The sequence below is a fragment of the Gouania willdenowi genome, chromosome 8 (assembly GCF_900634775.1).
Source record: "Gouania willdenowi chromosome 8, fGouWil2.1, whole genome shotgun sequence".
NCBI classification, from domain to species: domain Eukaryota; kingdom Metazoa; phylum Chordata; class Actinopteri; order Blenniiformes; family Gobiesocidae; genus Gouania; species Gouania willdenowi.
In genome coordinates, this window is record NC_041051.1 from 14,126,514 (window position 1) to 14,145,404 (window position 18,891).

General features: G+C 36.1%; 1 protein-coding gene across 7 annotated transcripts in view; it reads left to right on the forward strand.

Annotated features, from left to right (window-relative positions):
* The first annotated feature begins 648 nt into the window (after nucleotides 1-648).
* Nucleotides 649-18,891, forward strand: part of cep112 (centrosomal protein 112) — a 141,962-nt gene continuing 123,719 nt past the window's right edge. For 4 of the 7 annotated variants that reach the window (XR_003674630.1, XR_003674631.1, XM_028455099.1 and 1 more), the window contains exons 1-8: nucleotides 649-729; nucleotides 4,193-4,298; nucleotides 4,482-4,672; nucleotides 4,763-4,926; nucleotides 11,664-11,748; nucleotides 14,014-14,091; nucleotides 16,849-16,896; nucleotides 16,992-17,066. Coding sequence is in view for 5 of the 7 variants with exons in the window: in XM_028455099.1 (XP_028310900.1) it covers nucleotides 4,199-4,298; nucleotides 4,482-4,672; nucleotides 4,763-4,926; nucleotides 11,664-11,748; nucleotides 14,014-14,091; nucleotides 16,849-16,896; nucleotides 16,992-17,066 (741 nt within the window). In the remaining 2 variants the exon portion in view is untranslated. Of the gene's footprint in view, nucleotides 730-4,091; nucleotides 4,299-4,481; nucleotides 4,673-4,762; nucleotides 4,927-11,663; nucleotides 11,749-14,013; nucleotides 14,092-16,848; nucleotides 16,897-16,991; nucleotides 17,067-18,891 lie in introns of all 7 variants that reach the window. The other 3 variants (XM_028455100.1, XM_028455101.1, XM_028455102.1) reach the window with 3 other exon arrangements.

Sequence of the window (18,891 nt, forward strand, 5' to 3'; positions counted from 1 at the left end):
AGCAGTGCAAGCAAAAATAGGTAATAATCATAGATAACTACAATAAGATACTCATCTGAAGGTAAAGATTTAGAATTAATGGTCAAATCAGTGAAACTGCATACATGTTGTTAAATATGAGAAAGCATTGATTACATTCGTTCCTCTCTGTTCATTTAATCTTAATTTAGCACAATTTATTCTAGTGTATATGTATTTTTATGCCTAGAGACACAAATATTGGGAAATAAAATTACGAGTGACACTTAGGAAGATTTTGATGAGCTGAGATTTGAACAGCTTTCTATGGGCGCCATCGTGTGGATTTTAAACATATTACATTTTTAAAAAAAATTGTTTTCAACTAACAATTTTTAAGCATTAAAATTAAATGCATAAAAGCATTAGCACAAAAGGCAATGATAGAAAAATTAAAATATATATATACATTAAAAAGACATAAATTAGCTAAAAAAAGCTTTATTTTTGTTTTAAAGTTGCTGTCTGTAAAGCTTGTACTGAATACAATACTTACAATAAATGACAATTAAGTAAATATGAATCTAATATTTTAAAAAAGGAGCAGAAGAACAAGTTTTAAGAAAACAAAGGTCTGAAATTGGCATAGACACAAGAAAATAAAACAGTTTCCATGGCAACAGATACACGCTTCCGATAAAAACGGAAGTTGCGTAAAGTGAGGTAGCTTAACTTTTGAACTGCTTTTAGCGGCCAAAATCACATTTGAAGGTAAGTTGTCTTTCTCTGTACATATTAAAATATAGTCAGTCATAATGCTTTATACATCCATGGTTTATATAAGACCTAAGCGTTTTGTAACCTATAGAGTTGCTGCTCTGATTTATGTAGCCTGCCTGCTAACTGTGCTAACTGTGCTAGTTAATGTGAAATAAACATTTATTAGCTCGTTTATTAACCGGCTCGTTTGTTACCCGACGGCTTATTTTATAATTTTTTATTTTTTTCCCAGGTATAGACTACCAACATCATGCATATTTCTTACTTGTGTATCTCAGAACATGATTTACAAACAATAACAATAATATGACCTCTGACAGCTGAAGTGAATTACACTGATTATCTGACATTGAGGCAGGCTTATTATCAATTATGTCACAAATGAAATCACAAGTTAAATTCTTGTCTTTATGAGAAGGGCAGCACAGGGATGGAGTGATTAGCGTCATCTTGCTGTTTGCATGTTCTTTCCATGTATAGAGAGTTTTTTCCAGCTACAATGGTTTTCTCCAACAGCCTAAAAAACATGTATTCCAGGTTAATTCCAGTTTCTTAATGAGTGTTGTTGTCTCTGTGTGCGTTAGCCATGTGTAGCCCTGCCTGTCAACAGAGGTGTAAATAGTACTGATATATCCACTCAAGTAGAAGTACTGTTGCTTGATTAAAATTGTACTCAAGTACAAGTAAGTCATACATGACATTCTAAAGTACAATTAAATAGTACTCAAAGTAAAAACAACTAGTTACTTTCACCCACACATTATTTTTTGGTAATAAAGCTTGCCACAGTTTCTTTGCATACAATAAACATTTCATGTATAAAGTTGAAAAGGAAGAGATGACATCTTGATACAATTTTCACAAAGGTATCTATATAAAATAAAAGGTTTGTCAAAAATGTACAATATAAAAAAAAATAGGCAGTGGCTATTCATACGCCCCTCATTGGCCAGTTCAGGTGACGATAGGTGCACCACGTGACTTAAAGTTCCTTTTTATTTTAGCTCATGTTTATTTTTAGCTAACCCTTTTACTTTAACCCTAACCCCAAGCCAGGAAATACCATAACATATTAATTTTTTCGTGTATGTATTTTTAAAGGTGGAATTTTCAATATGTTGAAATGAAAAAAAAAAAATGACAATGGCAGGATTTGAACCCACTGTAGCGGAAGAAAGGATCCTTGAGTGCGGCGCCTTAGACCACTCGGCCACCTTGGCACAGCAAAAAACACACAGGCATATTACGCTTATGTAGAAAAGGTCTGGAAAATATATTTCCGTATCAATAGTCCCGTGGGCTATTGATACGTTTCTGCAGGGATAGACACTTCGAATAAAATAGGCAGTGGCTATCCGTACGGTTGCCCTATCAATATACCGACATTCTATCAGTATCCAGCGCCCCTCATTGGCCAGTTTAGGTCACGTGGTAGGTCAGTCATTGGCCAATTTAGGTTGCGTGACTAAGGCTAAACCTAACCCTAACCCTAAAAAATGTTGCGATATTGGGCTACAACCTAACCCTAAGATGCTACGTACTGTACTTGTACTTCAGTAACCGTACCGATAGCACTGGGGGTTGTCTGTACGACAACCGTACAAATAGACACCAATGAATTTAAATCAAATCAGTCAAAATAAAAAAACAATTAACAGGCTCTAAGTATAGCTGAAGTTATGAACTCTAAAACTGAGAAAATAACCTACATTCAATGCTGTTTTGGCGCCGCGCATTACGTTTAATCTGATTGGTTGGCTATGATTGTTGTCGGGTCATTTACTTTTGTGTAGTTTCACAATGTCTCGTAATCATTTTAAAACAAAAAAAAAAAATAGGTAAATCAGTAACGGTTGGGTGTAGAAATGCAACAAATTACTTTACTTATTTTAAAACGTAAATAAGTAAGTGCAAGTAAAATGATTTAGAAATATACTCAATAAAGTACAAGTATCCATAAAATTAATTCCATTGCAGTAATGTGAGTACTTGTAATCTGTTTGCTTTCACCTCTGCCTATCACCCAATGTGAGCAGCAGAGATCAGCATTAGCAGACCCCTTTGACCCCAGAATGAATGAATCATTGGGAAAAAAACAACTGATATTCATTGAGTGCATCTGAAATATACTGGATTTATTTATTTTTTAAAATCTATTTACCGTCTCATTTAATCTATTCGTTAATTCAAGCTCAAATGGCTGAAACTACCACTTGTTCTGTATGTTGTTTCTACCACTGAGAGCACCAATGCTAAGTGATGGAGTGAGTGGCTTTTTCCAGTAAAATTACAGTTTATTTACATCACTTGGATGGATTACCTGTGGAGGATATGGCATATATTTTGAGGAGCTGTTATTGTGGATGCTACTAAGAATCTTACCACTTACATAGTCATATAATCAGATGATGTAGACCACTTTTTTGAAATAGTGCTATGCTTTGATGGTAGTAAATATTAATATATTTAGCAGAGTGTTGTGTCCTTTCACAAAATGACTTTTTTTTTGGGTTTGTTTTTAGGGTGGATTGAAGGACCACATCAGTGTTGCTTTTATTGCTAACTCCTTATTGCCAATTCTATAATAGATCATCTGTGGGAGGTACATGACGGATAAGTCATAGAAGTCCCACGGTGCTGTTAAAAATAAAATAAAAAAACAAAAAAAATGTAGCTGAGAGATATACATTTTGATTAAACAGGTTTTATTAGTCTTTTGGTTGTGAGGTTTACACAGAAACAAGAGATTCCAACCCTTTGTTATCCTATTTTTGAGATGCAGGATATTTCAGTCATATTTATTTTATCAGTTAGAAGTGTTTGTCTAACATAAAAGTGTCCCTATCTGATATTGATATCGGTCCAGTATCAGCAAAACACAAAAAATAAAACAAGTATCAGGTTATATGGCCCTGCATCTAAAATCAATGATTTAACATATATTAGAGAATATGCACTAAAATGAAAATAATTGGAAAAATGGAAATGAGGAAACCAATGCAGTAAACCAAGACACAGAAATATATTATTATGAAAATTATTAGTACGTTTTACCATTTATGACTATGTACTAACCTCACTAAAATCAAGGCTTTGTATTTGCATAAATTAATATTAATACATTAAAGTATTAATATTAATTTATGCAAATACAATATACAATACAATATATTTTAAGTCAATTAAAAATACATGAAAATATGTATTTACTTAGCCATTAGCACTGACATTCCAACAATGCACAATATGAATAAAATACAAAACAAAATGTTTAACTCGACCTTACTCATGTATACATTAAATAATAATGTACAGATCTTGATGAAGAGTATAACGTCTGTGCTTTATTACAGTGGGTCATGTTCCTCTCATCGAGAACATTAGCTGCAGTCTCTCACTACAAGCGGGTTCTCCTGCAAAGTCTCATCATTGCATAATCTTATCATCCTCAAAGGTTACTATGAACATACAAGAGCACTCATGTGACAGACTGGATATTGAGTTTGATCATTTCCTACTGGACATTAAACCATACGTCTTGAAACACTCCAATAAAGCGGGTAAGATTTAATCAAATCATTATTTTCCTTTTAATGACCTTTACAGGCAATGTCTTTTAACTTTGTACATTCACGCTTTTTCTTCAGCGCGATTTAGTCATTTTGTGTCGACTCTTGCTCCTTTTTTCCTGTATTATTTTCAATCAAGCGAGTGTATCATCTGCATTCCCAATGTCTTGTCAGAGCGCCAGTGTTGTGCCTCATGGATCAAGAAGCTGTGTGACCCGTTATCATGTGGCTCAGGCCTGAAAGGTCGTACAAATCGTAACATGTACACCCGTCTACTTTTACACATGCTGAAAAGAGGAGTTTTAGACAGTCCTTTCAACAGCAAACCAGAGCCGGGAAGCCTCAAGTCACTCCCAACTTACATGGTAAGTAGGAAAAGAACGTCACTGGGTTTTTAAAATTCAGGAACGGTAACATTTAACTTGCATTACTTTTTCTTTTTTAAACTTTTGTAGTCAATCTACTTAGATGAGCCACTGAGTGTTGGATCCTTGGAGCACGGTAATAGAGGTCTGCCTGAGTGGGTGACAGGAGAGCTGGGGGGAAGCACACAAGACAGTTTGACTTTGGATCAGCTAAAAGACAGACCAGGTGCCACGCCCACTGCTGCCAGTTCCAGGTACAGTATGTGCTCCCATTATCACTGCAGAGGATTTGGTGACGTTTTTATTTAAATAGAATAGAATAGAATTCTTTTATTGTCATTGCACAAGTATAATAAAATTGCACATTAAATTGCACATGCCCCTCCCAACAAGTACACTTCATAGATTAAAGCCAAACAGACAATCATCGTATAAACAACATAAGTTACAGTAAAAATCTGTTGGTATAAAAAGTTCATCAGTATTTAAATGCATGGTATGTTTAATTCATATCTATTCTTACCAGGGTTGGGGTCAATTATAATTGTAATCACGTAATTGGTCATTAATTATATTTATGATGTAATTATAATCGTATTTGAATTTTTTTCACTATTGTAATCGTAATTGACTTGTAACTGAGTTCAGATAATTGACTTTGTCAATTATGTTAGCATGAATATTCTATAAAAACGGTCAATTACAGTTTAATTAAACGCAAACCTGGGGAACTGTTACAGTTCTATGGCTTACACATACGAAGTTAACAATTATTAAAATATGTTTCATATCAACTTTTCCCACTACCTGTCTCCTTAGTTCTCTTCAGAATAATTTTACTATTTAAAAACAAATTTAAATCCAAAGGTATACAGACAAAAAAAACCTCAGACGCCCACACCAAAAATATTAATAGCAATATTTTCAATGATTAGGAAGCCTAACAAGGCTGAAAAACAAATTAGATGATAGGAAATATCTTTTACTGTATTTTACAGCTGATATTTTTTAGCTGATATGACATGGGTCAAAACTGACCCGTTATTATAAGAGATGCTAACAGAAAGCTAACACAAGAGGAAGGTTACATTTTATGGGCTCATTTATTTTAGGCTTAGTAATTGTGATTAACTGTAATTGAACTTGAACTCACCTCCGTGAGCTTGTCTGTGTGGACTCTTTTAAAGACCGCTCTTTTCAGACAGGCTTTTGGTTAACTTGCTTTTAATTTTTATTGACCTTTCATGATGTTCCTACTGTTGTTTTAAATTATCTTGTGTTTTATTATCCTTTTGTGATGTTGCTACTGTTGTTTTAGTTTAATTTTTGCCTGTACAGCACTTTGTGATTTTATCTGTGAAAAGCGCTATAGAAATACAATTTACTTACTTACTTACTTAACTTTAGTAATTGAGAACATAATTGCAATTGACTTACAGAGAAAATGAATCATTGAAATTGGAAAAAAAAATGTCGGTCATCATCGTAATTGAGTTGTACTTGAACATGGATAATTGGAGACGTAATTGTAATTGAAAAATGTACTTGACCCCAACCCTGATTTATACAATGTCATCTTTCCTTGCACTAATCCTCTTTCTTTTCATGGATACACTGGTCCATCATTCACAGACACTAAATAGGCCAACATAAATATTTGGGGCTGTCTGGGAAATCAGGAGTGCACTAGGTTGAGTGTTACTGCAAAGATAGAGGCTGTTGAAAAACAGCCTTTATCCATTGTTAGCTGTTGACTTATTTGTCTGATAAGGGTTAAAATGGGGCAGGGGTGTGGGGTAGGCAGGGGATAGCTGTTGGTCAGATACAAAAGCTGCCACAGAGAATGCATAAAATATTCATCCAAGCATTCTGTTTTAAAGTTCTGTCACTCAATTTCTCTATGAAACTGGATCTATACACAGCCTTTGGGTCTGATTGCCCATCACATTTTCTCAGCCGTGCTATGCGAGATTGCCAAGGCCTTGCATCAGTCTGCATGAGCTGTCCATTCTGACTTTTCAAAAGGAAATATATCAGAACAGGCAGGGAGGATGGGGAATCTCTCAAGTTTTGTATCCATCTTTGTGTGTCTCACTTCTTTACAAATTCCCAGCTGTTCACCCAGAGGTGGAACATTCACAAGTGTAGGAAAGAAATTAGGGGATGGATCAGAGGAGCAACAGTGTGCTTCCTGTTTCTCTTTTTTAATCATCAACATCCAAATTGACATTCATATAAAGTTTAAAATGTTGTATATTTTCAAGTATTGCCAGAGTTTCTTTTGGCTTCGTTTTCCTTTTCTGATTTACATTGAAAGCCATTTTGTGGCCCTATGACTTCACACACTCTTTAGTGTTCGGACAGTGCAGCGTCATGCTTCTACTGAAGTTGCCTTTTTGGGCTATAGGATTGTGACAGAAAAGCTTTTAGTTAACTGTATTTTATTTATTTTTTTATCCTTTTATCATGTTGCTCCTGTGATGTGAATGCACCCATGTTTTACTATTTTATTATGATGTTGCACCTGTTGTATTAATTTATCCACAGCTCTGTACAGCACTTTGTGATTTTACCTGCAAAAAGTGCTTTATAAATAGATTACTTACTTACTTGTGTCATTAGAAGTTTGTGTGAATAAGTTTAGGGTGAATTTATTAAAGATAGGGATGTAACGATTAATCGTAAGGCAGTTAAAAATCGATTCATAGGTACCACGGTTCACATCGATGCTCTGAAAATTGAATCGCAGTACTTTTTTAAACAGCAGAGGGCGCTATATATTAATCCTTCCAGAAGCGGACGTGACGGGCGGAATCTTCTACTATTTTCTTTCTGGCCGCCATTTACTGTTAAACATGCTCATAAATGATTCTCTACTCCTTTAGCACCGAAAGAATATCTGTAATATTACGTGAATATATGTAAAAGTCAGGTTTTTCTATTAACTCTGTCTGCTAGCATAGCTTCTCTTCTTCACTGGTGGAATAACTGCATGCCAACCGACCACTGGGTTACCAGCGCCCTCTGCTGGTCTAAACAAATATCTGCCGTAAATACAGTAAAATGTTTTTTTTTTTTTTTTTTTTAAAGTCCAATTGTTAAGTCACAAAATACATTTTCAGTTGCACTTTTAAAAAGAAAAAGAACTATTATGCAGTTTTGAATTGTTTATTATAGAACCAGAATTTAAATTAATAGGTTTCTTCTTCATTTGTATTATTCCTTTATTTATTTCATTCAAGATTTATTTTTACTTAAATTGCATCATTTTGAATAGTTTATCAAGGGATTCTTTTGACAATGAAAAATAAAAGGAAAATAGTATAGTATTTTCCCCAAAAAAATAAAGGACTATTTTTCAGTCATTTGTCAACATTCCCATTTTGTAAAATAAATCGTGAGAAAATCGTATCGTGAACCCAGTATCGTGAATCGAATCGTATCGGGAGTTGAGTGAATCGTTACATCCCTAATTAAAGAGGTTTAATGACAAGCTAAAGTGAAACACTTCATTATTATTTTTAAGCAGAATTACACATAATTATGTCCTGCAATAATGTAAAGGACTAGATCCCAGATAAAGTAAAGATTTTTTTAAATAGATTTTGGTTTCACCTTGAACATAAATGTTCATAAATTCCATTTGATGTGCTATACATATAAAGCAAATCAAACTATTTGTGGGTTTTTTTAATAAAATGGGGTTGGCTAGATATGTGTCAAACACTTCCTGTATATTGCTTTTTACCTCCGCCAAGTGCAAAGTGGAAGGTTATGTTTTACCTTGCGTTTATCTGTGTGTCTGTCTGTTTGTCTGTTCGTCTGTTAGCAAGATAATCTGAAAGGCTATTAACGGATTTGGATGAAATTTTCAGGAAATGTTGATAATGGTACAAGGAGCAGGTGATTACATTTTGGTGATCTTCTGGATTATCAAAAATGAGAAAGTACCAAAAAATAGTAAAATAATAGCTGTGCCTGAGCCTGCTCCTTTAAGCGCGGTGGCTTATGGGTAATGTAGTAGTGGTATTGAAGTGCATTGTGTGTATGTCCTGCCCGGTACTCGTGCTGTACTTGGCACAGGTCTAGTAGCAGAGGTGAAAGTAACTGACAACAAGTACTCACGTTACTGTAACTAGGGGTGTGAAAAAAAAATCAATTTTATGATATATCGCTATTTTTTGGATGCCGATTTTACATTGTTTTTTTTTTTTTTAAATACATTTAAAAAAAATTCTAAATTTGATTTTTAAATTTTTTTTATTATTATTATTATTATTTTGCACTTTATTTTCCTCATACTTTTCAGGTCGGTGTGTTCAGTGACATAGATCACATAAGCAATATGTATGCACAGGCATTTTATTTTCATATGATCTGTTCAGATCAGTGTTCAAACTGACACAATAGGATATATTTTACTTATTTTTGTGCATTGTCAGTAACCCAGGGTGCTTTATGATTTATTTTGTCACTTACAGTGGTTACAATCCTTTCAATGTGTTGCAATGGATACTTGTTGACTTTATTTTAGGATGGCAGTGTGTAACACTGCATTTTCTTTTTTTCAGTGAAAATGTGCAAAAACACTAATAATAAATAATAAATAGGATGTTTTGAAGCCAATAGTTTAGACTCAATTTGTCCTCTGAATGATTCATATCTTCTGATGAACATATACAGCAACTTGATTTTTCATTTCTACATTTAATTTTGACCGGGTAGAACATCGCAATACATCGTGATAATATTACATCGTGACCCAAGTATCGTGATTGTATTGCAACATCCTTGCCAATACTCACCCCTAACTGTAACTGAGTTGCTTTTATGGGTACTTGTATTATTTTGAGTATTTCTAAATCAGTAATTTTACTTCGACTTAAGTATGTTTTAAGTAATTCATTACATTTCTACATCCAACAATTACTGAGTAAATTTTTTTTTTGTTTTGAAATGATCAACAGACGTTGTGAAACTACAAATAATGAAATGACCAGACAACAATCAAATGCATCGCATCATAGCCGACCAATCAGATTAAACGAAATGCATGGCGTCAAAACAGCATTGAATGGAGGTTATTTTCTCAGTTTTAGAGTTTATAAATGTAGCTATACTTACAGCCTGAGATTTTTTTATTTATTTATTTTTATCTTGAATTGAATTTATTTGTGTTTTATTTCAAAAAGAATTGTACAATTTGACAAACCTTTTACTTTATACAGATGCTTGTGTGGAAAATAAATTACGTTCTAATTGTGTATGTGTACGCAAGGGAACCGTGGCAAGATGTATTACCAAAAATAAACATGGGGGGTGAAATTAACTAATAACTTTTACTTTGAGTGCTATTTAATTTAGCTATATTTTACTTGAACTTGAGTATTTTATGTATGACTGACTTGTAATTGATTACAATTTCAATCAAGTAACAATACTTCTACTTGAGTAGGATATATCAGTACTCTTTACGCCTCTGGATAGTAGTGAATGATAAGTTTGTTGATTGTGTGATTTAATTTTGTTTTATTGTGCAGTCAGACTGTGTTGTGTATTGTATGTTTTGTATATGATTACAGTGAAAGTGTGTAACCACCCTGAGCTAAACACAGCGTCCTGTGATGATAGAGAGGTTTTGTCGGGCAGATAGCTGACTGCCTCTGTCTGTTTAGGATAAGACCATGAAAGGCATCCAGATCACAGGATAATGTCTTAATGGAGAAAATGAGTTGGACCAAGAGTATTTTCATGTCACTCTAATTTAGATGAGATTAAACAGGAGGAGCTGGCCTGACTTATTTCTTATGATGTGTCAGCATTTTATCCTTCTCACTCACTATTAGTCAGCAGACAGCCATAGCACAGTTCATTTATCATGTCCGGATTTTAGCCACGCTTTTCTCATTCTTTAGTTTTGTGACCTTTGATCTGACCATATCAATTCTGAATGAAGATGCTTCTCCTATTTTAACCACAAGATGGAGCTACTGTAGCAACAGTTCAAGCAATGAAATACTTTGAAAACCTAGGGGCATCAAATGAGGGTTAAGTGTTCTTACAGAGAAGCACCAGAAATTATCTGGTGTCCAATTCTGGTCCTAACTGTGGGCAAATGGTTAAAAAAAAATAGATTTTAGTGTCATGTTGAAGAGATACACTTCTATACAATGTATACTGTGTTTCCTTTAGTTTGGGCTTCTCGCTCACACTTTTTGCTTCATTCATGGACAGTTTTATTGCTTGACTTATTCTGCTTTTTAATCTTCAGCTGAGGGTAAAAGATAATGTTTTCTTTGCAGTAGCAGAAGTCGATAGTGTATGTGTAAATGCTCTGCACCTATTACGTACAGACCTGAAAGTTTCTACTGATTTCCCCTCCAGCTGGTGTTGGGATAAGGTAGAAGGTGTGCATCGGTGCAGGGCTGTTTGTGTTCCAAGGTCAGACTGTTTTCCTGATCTTGCCTGAGGCTGAGACCAGGGCTGCTGGCTCTGCACCTGGAGGTCAGGCAGGGCTATGGATGTCAGGTTGCTTTAATCAGCCAAAGCTACACTTTTGAGGTTCAACATGGTGTTCTGATTTTTTTTTTCATCTTTTTTCTTTAAAGCTTTCCTCTTGCTCTCTCCCTCCCTCTCTCCCTCTATACCTGTGTGGCTCTGGCCTTGCATGCCGCTGCTTTGATCTCTGGGCCCCAGACTCCAGACACATCTGATTCAATTATCCTCATCCACCTGTTGACACAAACTTTGCACCCACCATTCCAACTTTCATGACTGGACGCACGTGTGTAGCAGAAGTCGTGCAAGAACTGAAGAATTGCCAACGTTTGTTGTTCTGAGAAATAAATTTAGATCTAATCTAAAGCATGCAGCCAATGCCAGATTAAAATCAGTGTAAATTGGTGTGTAGATACTACAGAAGTTTAAGATGAGCATGCACATACACTGAGTTTCCCTCCTGACCTTGTGTTTTTGTTTTATTTTTCATCAGAAGAAAGTTGTATGTGGAGAAGAGCCCTCCCCAACCGATGTGCTCCAGTCCTCTCAAACATTCACGCAGACATGATGACAGAACGGTTAGTTCACTACCAGCCTGATGACGATCAAATGTCTTCACTCCAAGATTTAGTTTTGGTGTCTGATTCTTTCTTTTTTTTTTAGGAAGGATGCGATTTGTTTCTAGCATTAAAGTTGCTCTCATGATGTGTGAAACCCACGGATATGACATGTTGTATAATAAGTGCATAATGCTTTATTTTCTTTCCTTTAATGCGGGGCCTATTTGGGAATTCTCATTCCTCATTTTTTTCAGCCTTAGGGGGAAATTCCCTTTTCTCGCAAGATGCTGATTTGCAAAATTTTGCCCTAAGTGTGTATTTCAATCCACACACTCCTGTTTAAACTAAAACAATGACAGTTTAATAGTCAATCTCTTCACAAGGCCATTAAATTGTTCCTTAGTAGTAGTTCAATAGAATTTGCTTTATAGAAATATCCAGTTTGTTTGAGGAAATGGCAAATTTTAGGCTTTGACAGCCTATGACCTATTTGACCAGGGGTCACCAATCTTTCTGAAACTGCAAGCTACTTCAAAGGTACTGAATAATCTGAAAGGGCTACCTGTTTAATAAACATTTTTAATTACTAAAATTTGACGAGGTTGGAAATACTTCCAACACTTTATTTCTCTTTGTTTATGCAATTGTTTCATTTTCAATCGACCACTTCTGAAATATTTTACGGGTAATTATCTTGTTCCTATTTTACTAGCCACTAACAAACAACCTTTAACTAATTATAAAATTTGTAACATGTACATGTAACATATATAATATGTTTGTACAATTTAACAATGATGTAAGATTTTATGTTAAGATTTTTTTTTTTTTAAATCTAATCACATTTCAAGCACCAAATCGTCTTTAACAGCGTCTTTAACCATATCCTATCTGCGACACTTGAGCACATTTGTCACAATGTTTCAGTGAAAACAAACAATTAAAGATTCTTAAATTACTACAAAAACTGATTAGGTGCAGCAGTATTTAACTGTTTTGGGTGATGACTAATTGTCTGTCTGTATTTTTCTTTGTGAGTTTGAAGCCTGGTAAAAACAAGTCAAACTTTAGACGGAGCTCATTGGTGACTAGAACAGGCCTGAAGGCACCACAGTTAGTCCATGATGACCCCTGGTATATACTGTATGTAATATCTGAAGGCTTAAATTATAAGATGTTATTAGCTTTGTTGTATACTTAAAGGATTGTGTTGCACTATAATCATATTTAACAATGCCTAAGTAGGTAAAATATATAGTTTCAATATTTCAGTTCAACTTGTCACTTAGAGGACCATTGGGATATGGGAGCTAAATGCATGCAGCAATGCTCATAGTTGAGTTGTGCACTAATGCTACACTGGTAAAACAACAATGCAGTAACAGGCGTTTAAGAGTTCTCAAACTTACATCAAACACAATGCTTTGAATTCCTGTCAAGATCCACTGTGACACCCTGCTTTGAACAGGCAGTGACCTGCATACCCAGCATTCCTAGATATGGAAATGAAACAAACTCTGTTTGTTCAAGGGCGAGGCTCTGCAGCGTTAATGCCACTTTAATCAAAGTGTGTATTTTATCCTTAGCTATTCCGCTCATTGATTTCTTTGCAGCAGTGCAGTTCCGCTGAGGAACACCCAAAGTCCACACTGCGCCAGATCCAAATCAGATTCATCAACATGTTTCCTCTCCCTGTCTCAGTCAACTTAATTAAAAATTTCCTCTTTTTTGACCTGCTGCCCTACCATAACTTGATCTTGTATCAACACACACAATGGAAGCATTTAAGTTATACTGTATGAAGAAACCCAGAGCCCTGATGTAACAAAAGGCTAGAGAAATATAAATATAAATGACTGGCAGTGCAGCTGCATGTACCCCTCATCTACAATTTACAGCTTGACGGAAATGATGTGGAACCGCCAAACATCTGGAGTGCTGTATGCAAAAGGGAGGAGAGAAAAGGGGGCAAAGGGTGGAGTAATGGAGATAACAAGATAATAAAATGTGTGGGAGAACAAATGTGGGTGCAATGTACGTACAGTATGTATTTTCAAAGCTTTTAAAGAACAGTTGTTGCTGCCAAGAGGGGAATTAGATTGTGTCAGTAGGCGATGATAACCTGAATCATTTCCTGCTCGTTGCTTTTGCAGGCCAAACTGCCAATCAAAGTGTTGCCAGGAATCATGCAATGCTGTAATTTGTGTCAGCTCCTCATACAGTAACCGTCCTTTCTTCCTGCTGTTGATGCACTTATTCCCTTTATTCTGTTGTTCTTTTCAGTTGAGTAGAAGTCTAAAGGCCGATCTGTCTCCCAATGACAGTGATCTGGAGGCTCGTCTCAACAGCTGGAACTTAGGGGTGAGTCCAGAGGTTACCCCAAAGTCGTCCTGTTTCCAAAAAGAAAACTTTATATCTCCGAAGTCATTCCCTTCTGTTGCTCTGTGTATGATTTGGATTGTGTAAACTGAGTATCTGTGTTATCTTAACTCAGTTATCATATCTGTTTGGAGTTCTTCAGACCAGGAGAAATCAAACCACCCTCATGACTTAAATATCCTCTCCTCAACTGCATGACTGTGATCCCTAATCCTCTACAGGCTCACAGGGGTCTGCTGGTACCTTTCCCAGTCTGGACAGGATACCAAGCTCCCACAGGGATAACACACAAAGATACAGACAAAAAAACATTCACACACCCATTTATGCCTACAGAGAATTTAGGGGCCAATTAAACTAGTAGTAGTAAGCAGAGAAAGACACCCATAATCCAAAGAGTCAAACATATAACCTTCTATCTACTCCTCATACCCAATCTTTTTCTTGCATATTGTTTTTCAAGCAGAAGCACTTTTCCACCCGATCTGGTAGTTGTTATCTCTGTCCATCCATGTTTTTTTCCCCTCCCACTCTTTTTCTTCGTTCCCCTTCTTCTCCTCTTTCAGGGTAATCTGAGGTATCTACCAGCAGACGTGAAGCACTGCATTGCACTCCTTCTCCTTTCCTCTATGTTGAAATACAGATAAGAGGCATTGCTTGGTAACGCTCCCCCAAGCCGGCATCTTTCATATCCACAGATGCACCTTAACACACACACACACACACACATACGTGCGCGCACACACACTTCAAAGTAGCCAGTTCCTATGAAATTTCAGCCTAGCAGAGCATTCATCACTCCTTTAGGTTTTCCTCAGATGTTGTGAGGCAGTCCATATTGGTTTGCTATTCGCTTCACTTCTAATGTAATAAAGCCAGCGTAGCCAGCATGGTATGTTTACTGGACAGTGGGCGGCAGATTGCTTCAGACTCAGATAGGAGTTTTTCCAAAGATTTAAACCTGCATCATCTGGACCACCCTCTGGCTCAGCACGCTTTAAAAAAAGTTGAGAACCAAAAACTAAAAACATAATCTCGCGAACAGCGAACACATCAGCTGTTTATAGATGTCACATCTAGCAAGGTTTTCTGGACTGGCCCATTAAGTTTTTTCATGAATAGCCCTATACATGTTGTTCAAACCTTTTAAGACAGTAAATAAAACCAATTAAATAATATTCTCAAACCTGCGATATGTGTTTGAAACTGTAACTACCACTGGTGGCTTTCTCCAGATGAGTCGCCGTCTAACAGCCACAATGACTGCCTGTCACTTTGGTTTTATGAGTCAGAGTCGTTCCGTCAATTTATATCAGATTAAAAAAACACTAAACGCTTCAGTCCTGTTTATTGGAAAAGAAAAACATTAAAAAATATATACTTAGAGAAGCATGATGCATGCACAAAGGAAATTGTGTACTCACTGGATATTTGTGTAGCCAGTGGAAGTTTTCTGTCATACTGCAGCAACGTTAAAACACAGCATTGATTGTCTACATGTCTTATTTGCCAAAGGGCTGGGCTGAGGCATATTTGATGAATGACTGTGCGTGGGTATTAAAGGAAACCCTATTCATGTTTCTAGCCTTGGCTAGACTCTAGAGGAGTATTGATTGATTCATCGCATGGCAATCATGGATTATTACTTGTTGTCAGTTTTAAGTAATAATTCATCAAAGATCAAGGCGTTCACCTCTGATGTAGATATGTATATTCATGCAGTGTGCATATGTGTGTGTGTGTGTAAGGTAAGAGTAACAATAATCCAAGTTGTTGTCAAGCTCCATCTTTCTTATACTGTACACGTCCTGAGAAAATCTTTACCTGTTTCTACCTGAATGCAAAATTAAAATACTTTTATCTATCTTACCCAATCAATTCTTCACCTAAATCAGGATGTGACCTAATCCTCACACTGTTGCAGTATTTATTTAATGTTTGAGTCTCTTTCAGGTCCTGCTCCCTTTTCCCCTTCTTCTTTCTGGATCGGCTTTTTGTTTTTACATTTTTAAGCACCTAATGAAACAATTCCCACTCTTCCTTCTTGTTTTTTTTCTTCTTCCCCATGTTGAATAGTGTAGCAACACAACTGTTTACTGGGGATTGTTGCCGTCATCTCCAGAGTCGGCTTCGTTGCTTTGAAAAACTGGGATCTCGCTGCTAGTTGTCAGCCTCAACAGACTGAAATGTGATACAAGAGAGAGTGTATTAGAAAGTAATGAGGTCGTCATCATGTTTCCAATAGTGCAACAAAAGAGCATGCTGTCAACAAATAAACAATATTGCAGTTTGTCATAGGTCATTTGTTGACCTCTTTACTTTCAGGTTATCTGTTTTCAAAATGCCTGTTCTATATTGTGATCAAAGAACAAGCTGTGTCAATATTGGGATGTATACACATTTGTGTCTGTTCACAAAACAGACTAACGTCTGTAAACTGACTGGGATAGCTTGGAGATTAGTAGTCTTGTTTGTTGACAAAAGGGATGGTTAACAGTGCCCATGTGCGGAAGTAGCTAGCCACAAACACAAAGCCTTGAGGTAGCGCATTGCATTCCGTCTCCCTAAACAGACAAGAGTTGACGGAAGCGACTCTGGCCACAGCGTTCGGGTTTTGATGGACCTCCCACATTGTTTAGAGCTAGCTATGGGCGTTGGCTAACTTTTGGTATTAGCCAGTCTTTTCCTACAAGAATAGGAAGACAAAGATAGTTTAACTATCTTTGTTCGCTCTTTCAGATTGAGAACCCCAGGTATTTACGAGAAAACCCAATTTTTCTGTCCCCAGTAAGTTACCAAGTCTTTCTTGATTGAACGTTTGCTGAAAAGAAGTTGAGTATGATTATTCATTGTTTCTCAGCTTTACTGTTCTTTCCATCTAGATTTTGAAGTCAAACCTTGGAGGAAACAGTATGTTGGACAGTGATAATGGACCTCAACTGTTTCAGACCAAAGAGGTATGCACCAGAAGAGTTCTTTTTTTTTTTTTTTTTTTTTAAGTATAGTCTATCAGAACACTAAGTTATTTATTCAGGCGACTTCCCCTGAAGGCTACTTTAATCCCTCTCTGTCACTGCTGTCCTTATTGTTTCATATCATTGAGAACACAACAGACGTGTACATATTATACATATACCTACACACATGGTTTGTATTTTTGAAGTAATCAACGTCTCTTAGAAGACCCATATAATACCAGCTCACAGTGATGACAGTTTCCCCCTTATGTGGATTTAAGCTAAAAATCCCATTCTAAAAGAATGCTTTGAAGTCCCTTCAACCCCTCTCACACTCACCCTGACCAGCGACCATTCCCCCCACCATCCACCTTCAATGCAGTGTTAAATTATAACTGAGCAGGACCTGCCTCTATAGTAGCCATCACATTTCTTTTCAGTCCGATGACTTTCCCCTGGACAGCATAGACACAATGAACTGTTCATTATTAGCAGCTGTTTTTGAGTGCTAAAAGAGTAACACATTCTCTTTTTCTCTCTACATATCTCATAATCAAGTAGTGGCAGCTCTAATATTAAAACATTAAGTCAACGTTCTATGCTGCTTGATCCTACACTAGACTGCACAAAAGTGTGTGATGAGAATATAGATTTAACCCAAGAGACCATATATATTACATAAGATAACTGTAAGTTAGCTATTTATTACTTACATCACATAAGCCTTATATACTAGCCTTGTAATTGTTTTATCCTAATCTTCAGAATTTCTTTCACTTCTACTTTTTGCCTCTCCTCTTTTTTTCATAAAGTCTTGTATGATTGACTGTACACCTCTGTGAATAACTTCAGTTCAACACAGGTATGAGCCAATGGGCAAGTTTGAGATTCTGTTCATGTCTAGATGGCCTTGAGAAGGAGTGTACTGTTTTGTTAAATCCATGAGACTCAGGGCACACATCCAGGTTGTCTTGCTTTGATTTTTGGGGGGAGTTTTTAGTTATTTGTGTTTTGTTCAGAAAATAAAAAAAATAAGATTGTGGCATTCAATAGGGTCAGTCTTTCAGCACGTATATTGTCTCATTGGCCATCTGCTATGGAATTCATTGAACTTCAAGTAGATTTAGTTAAACACTTATCAGAGCCTCATCTCAATGTATTTCTAAATTTGACAGTGACTGACTGAACAATTTTTGTAATAGATGCATTGTAGTTCTTTATTATTATATCAGTCGAGGATTTTATCTGTTTGAATTTGCATGCACAAAATAAATTCTACAACCACTAACTGTGTTTTTCTGTGCTTACATATTTGGGTAACCACAATGACATCACTTGCTATTCATCCTCAAACATGATTTGGATTTCTACCCAGGTTTAAAGTGTCTTAGCTTTTACACACCACATTTTTAATCTTTCAGCTGCACTAATAAATAATTGTGTAGTATTCCTATTATTCTGTTGGAAAAAAGTGTGGCAGCTGACAAATGTCAATCCAAGCTGCCATTGCTTTGAGTCACTCCACTTACACATATGGGATTGCTTAAAAAAAGGTGTAAATATCTTCTTTTTTAAGTTATCTCATGCTAAAAGTTTGTGGTTGCCATGAGATGGTCAAGCTACACTCTTCATATCTGGCTGAGAGACTGATGGTAGCACACAGGGATGGGTAGATCATCTTGTTCTCTTAATGTTGGACAGTCACACTCTGGAGAGACACAGGTCTCTGATTCATGATCAGACCTCTTTACTGTATGATAGAATGAGCTGTCTTTCTAATCTAATTCTCCCTGGAGAAGCTGCTTTTAACCTGTTATTTAGACCA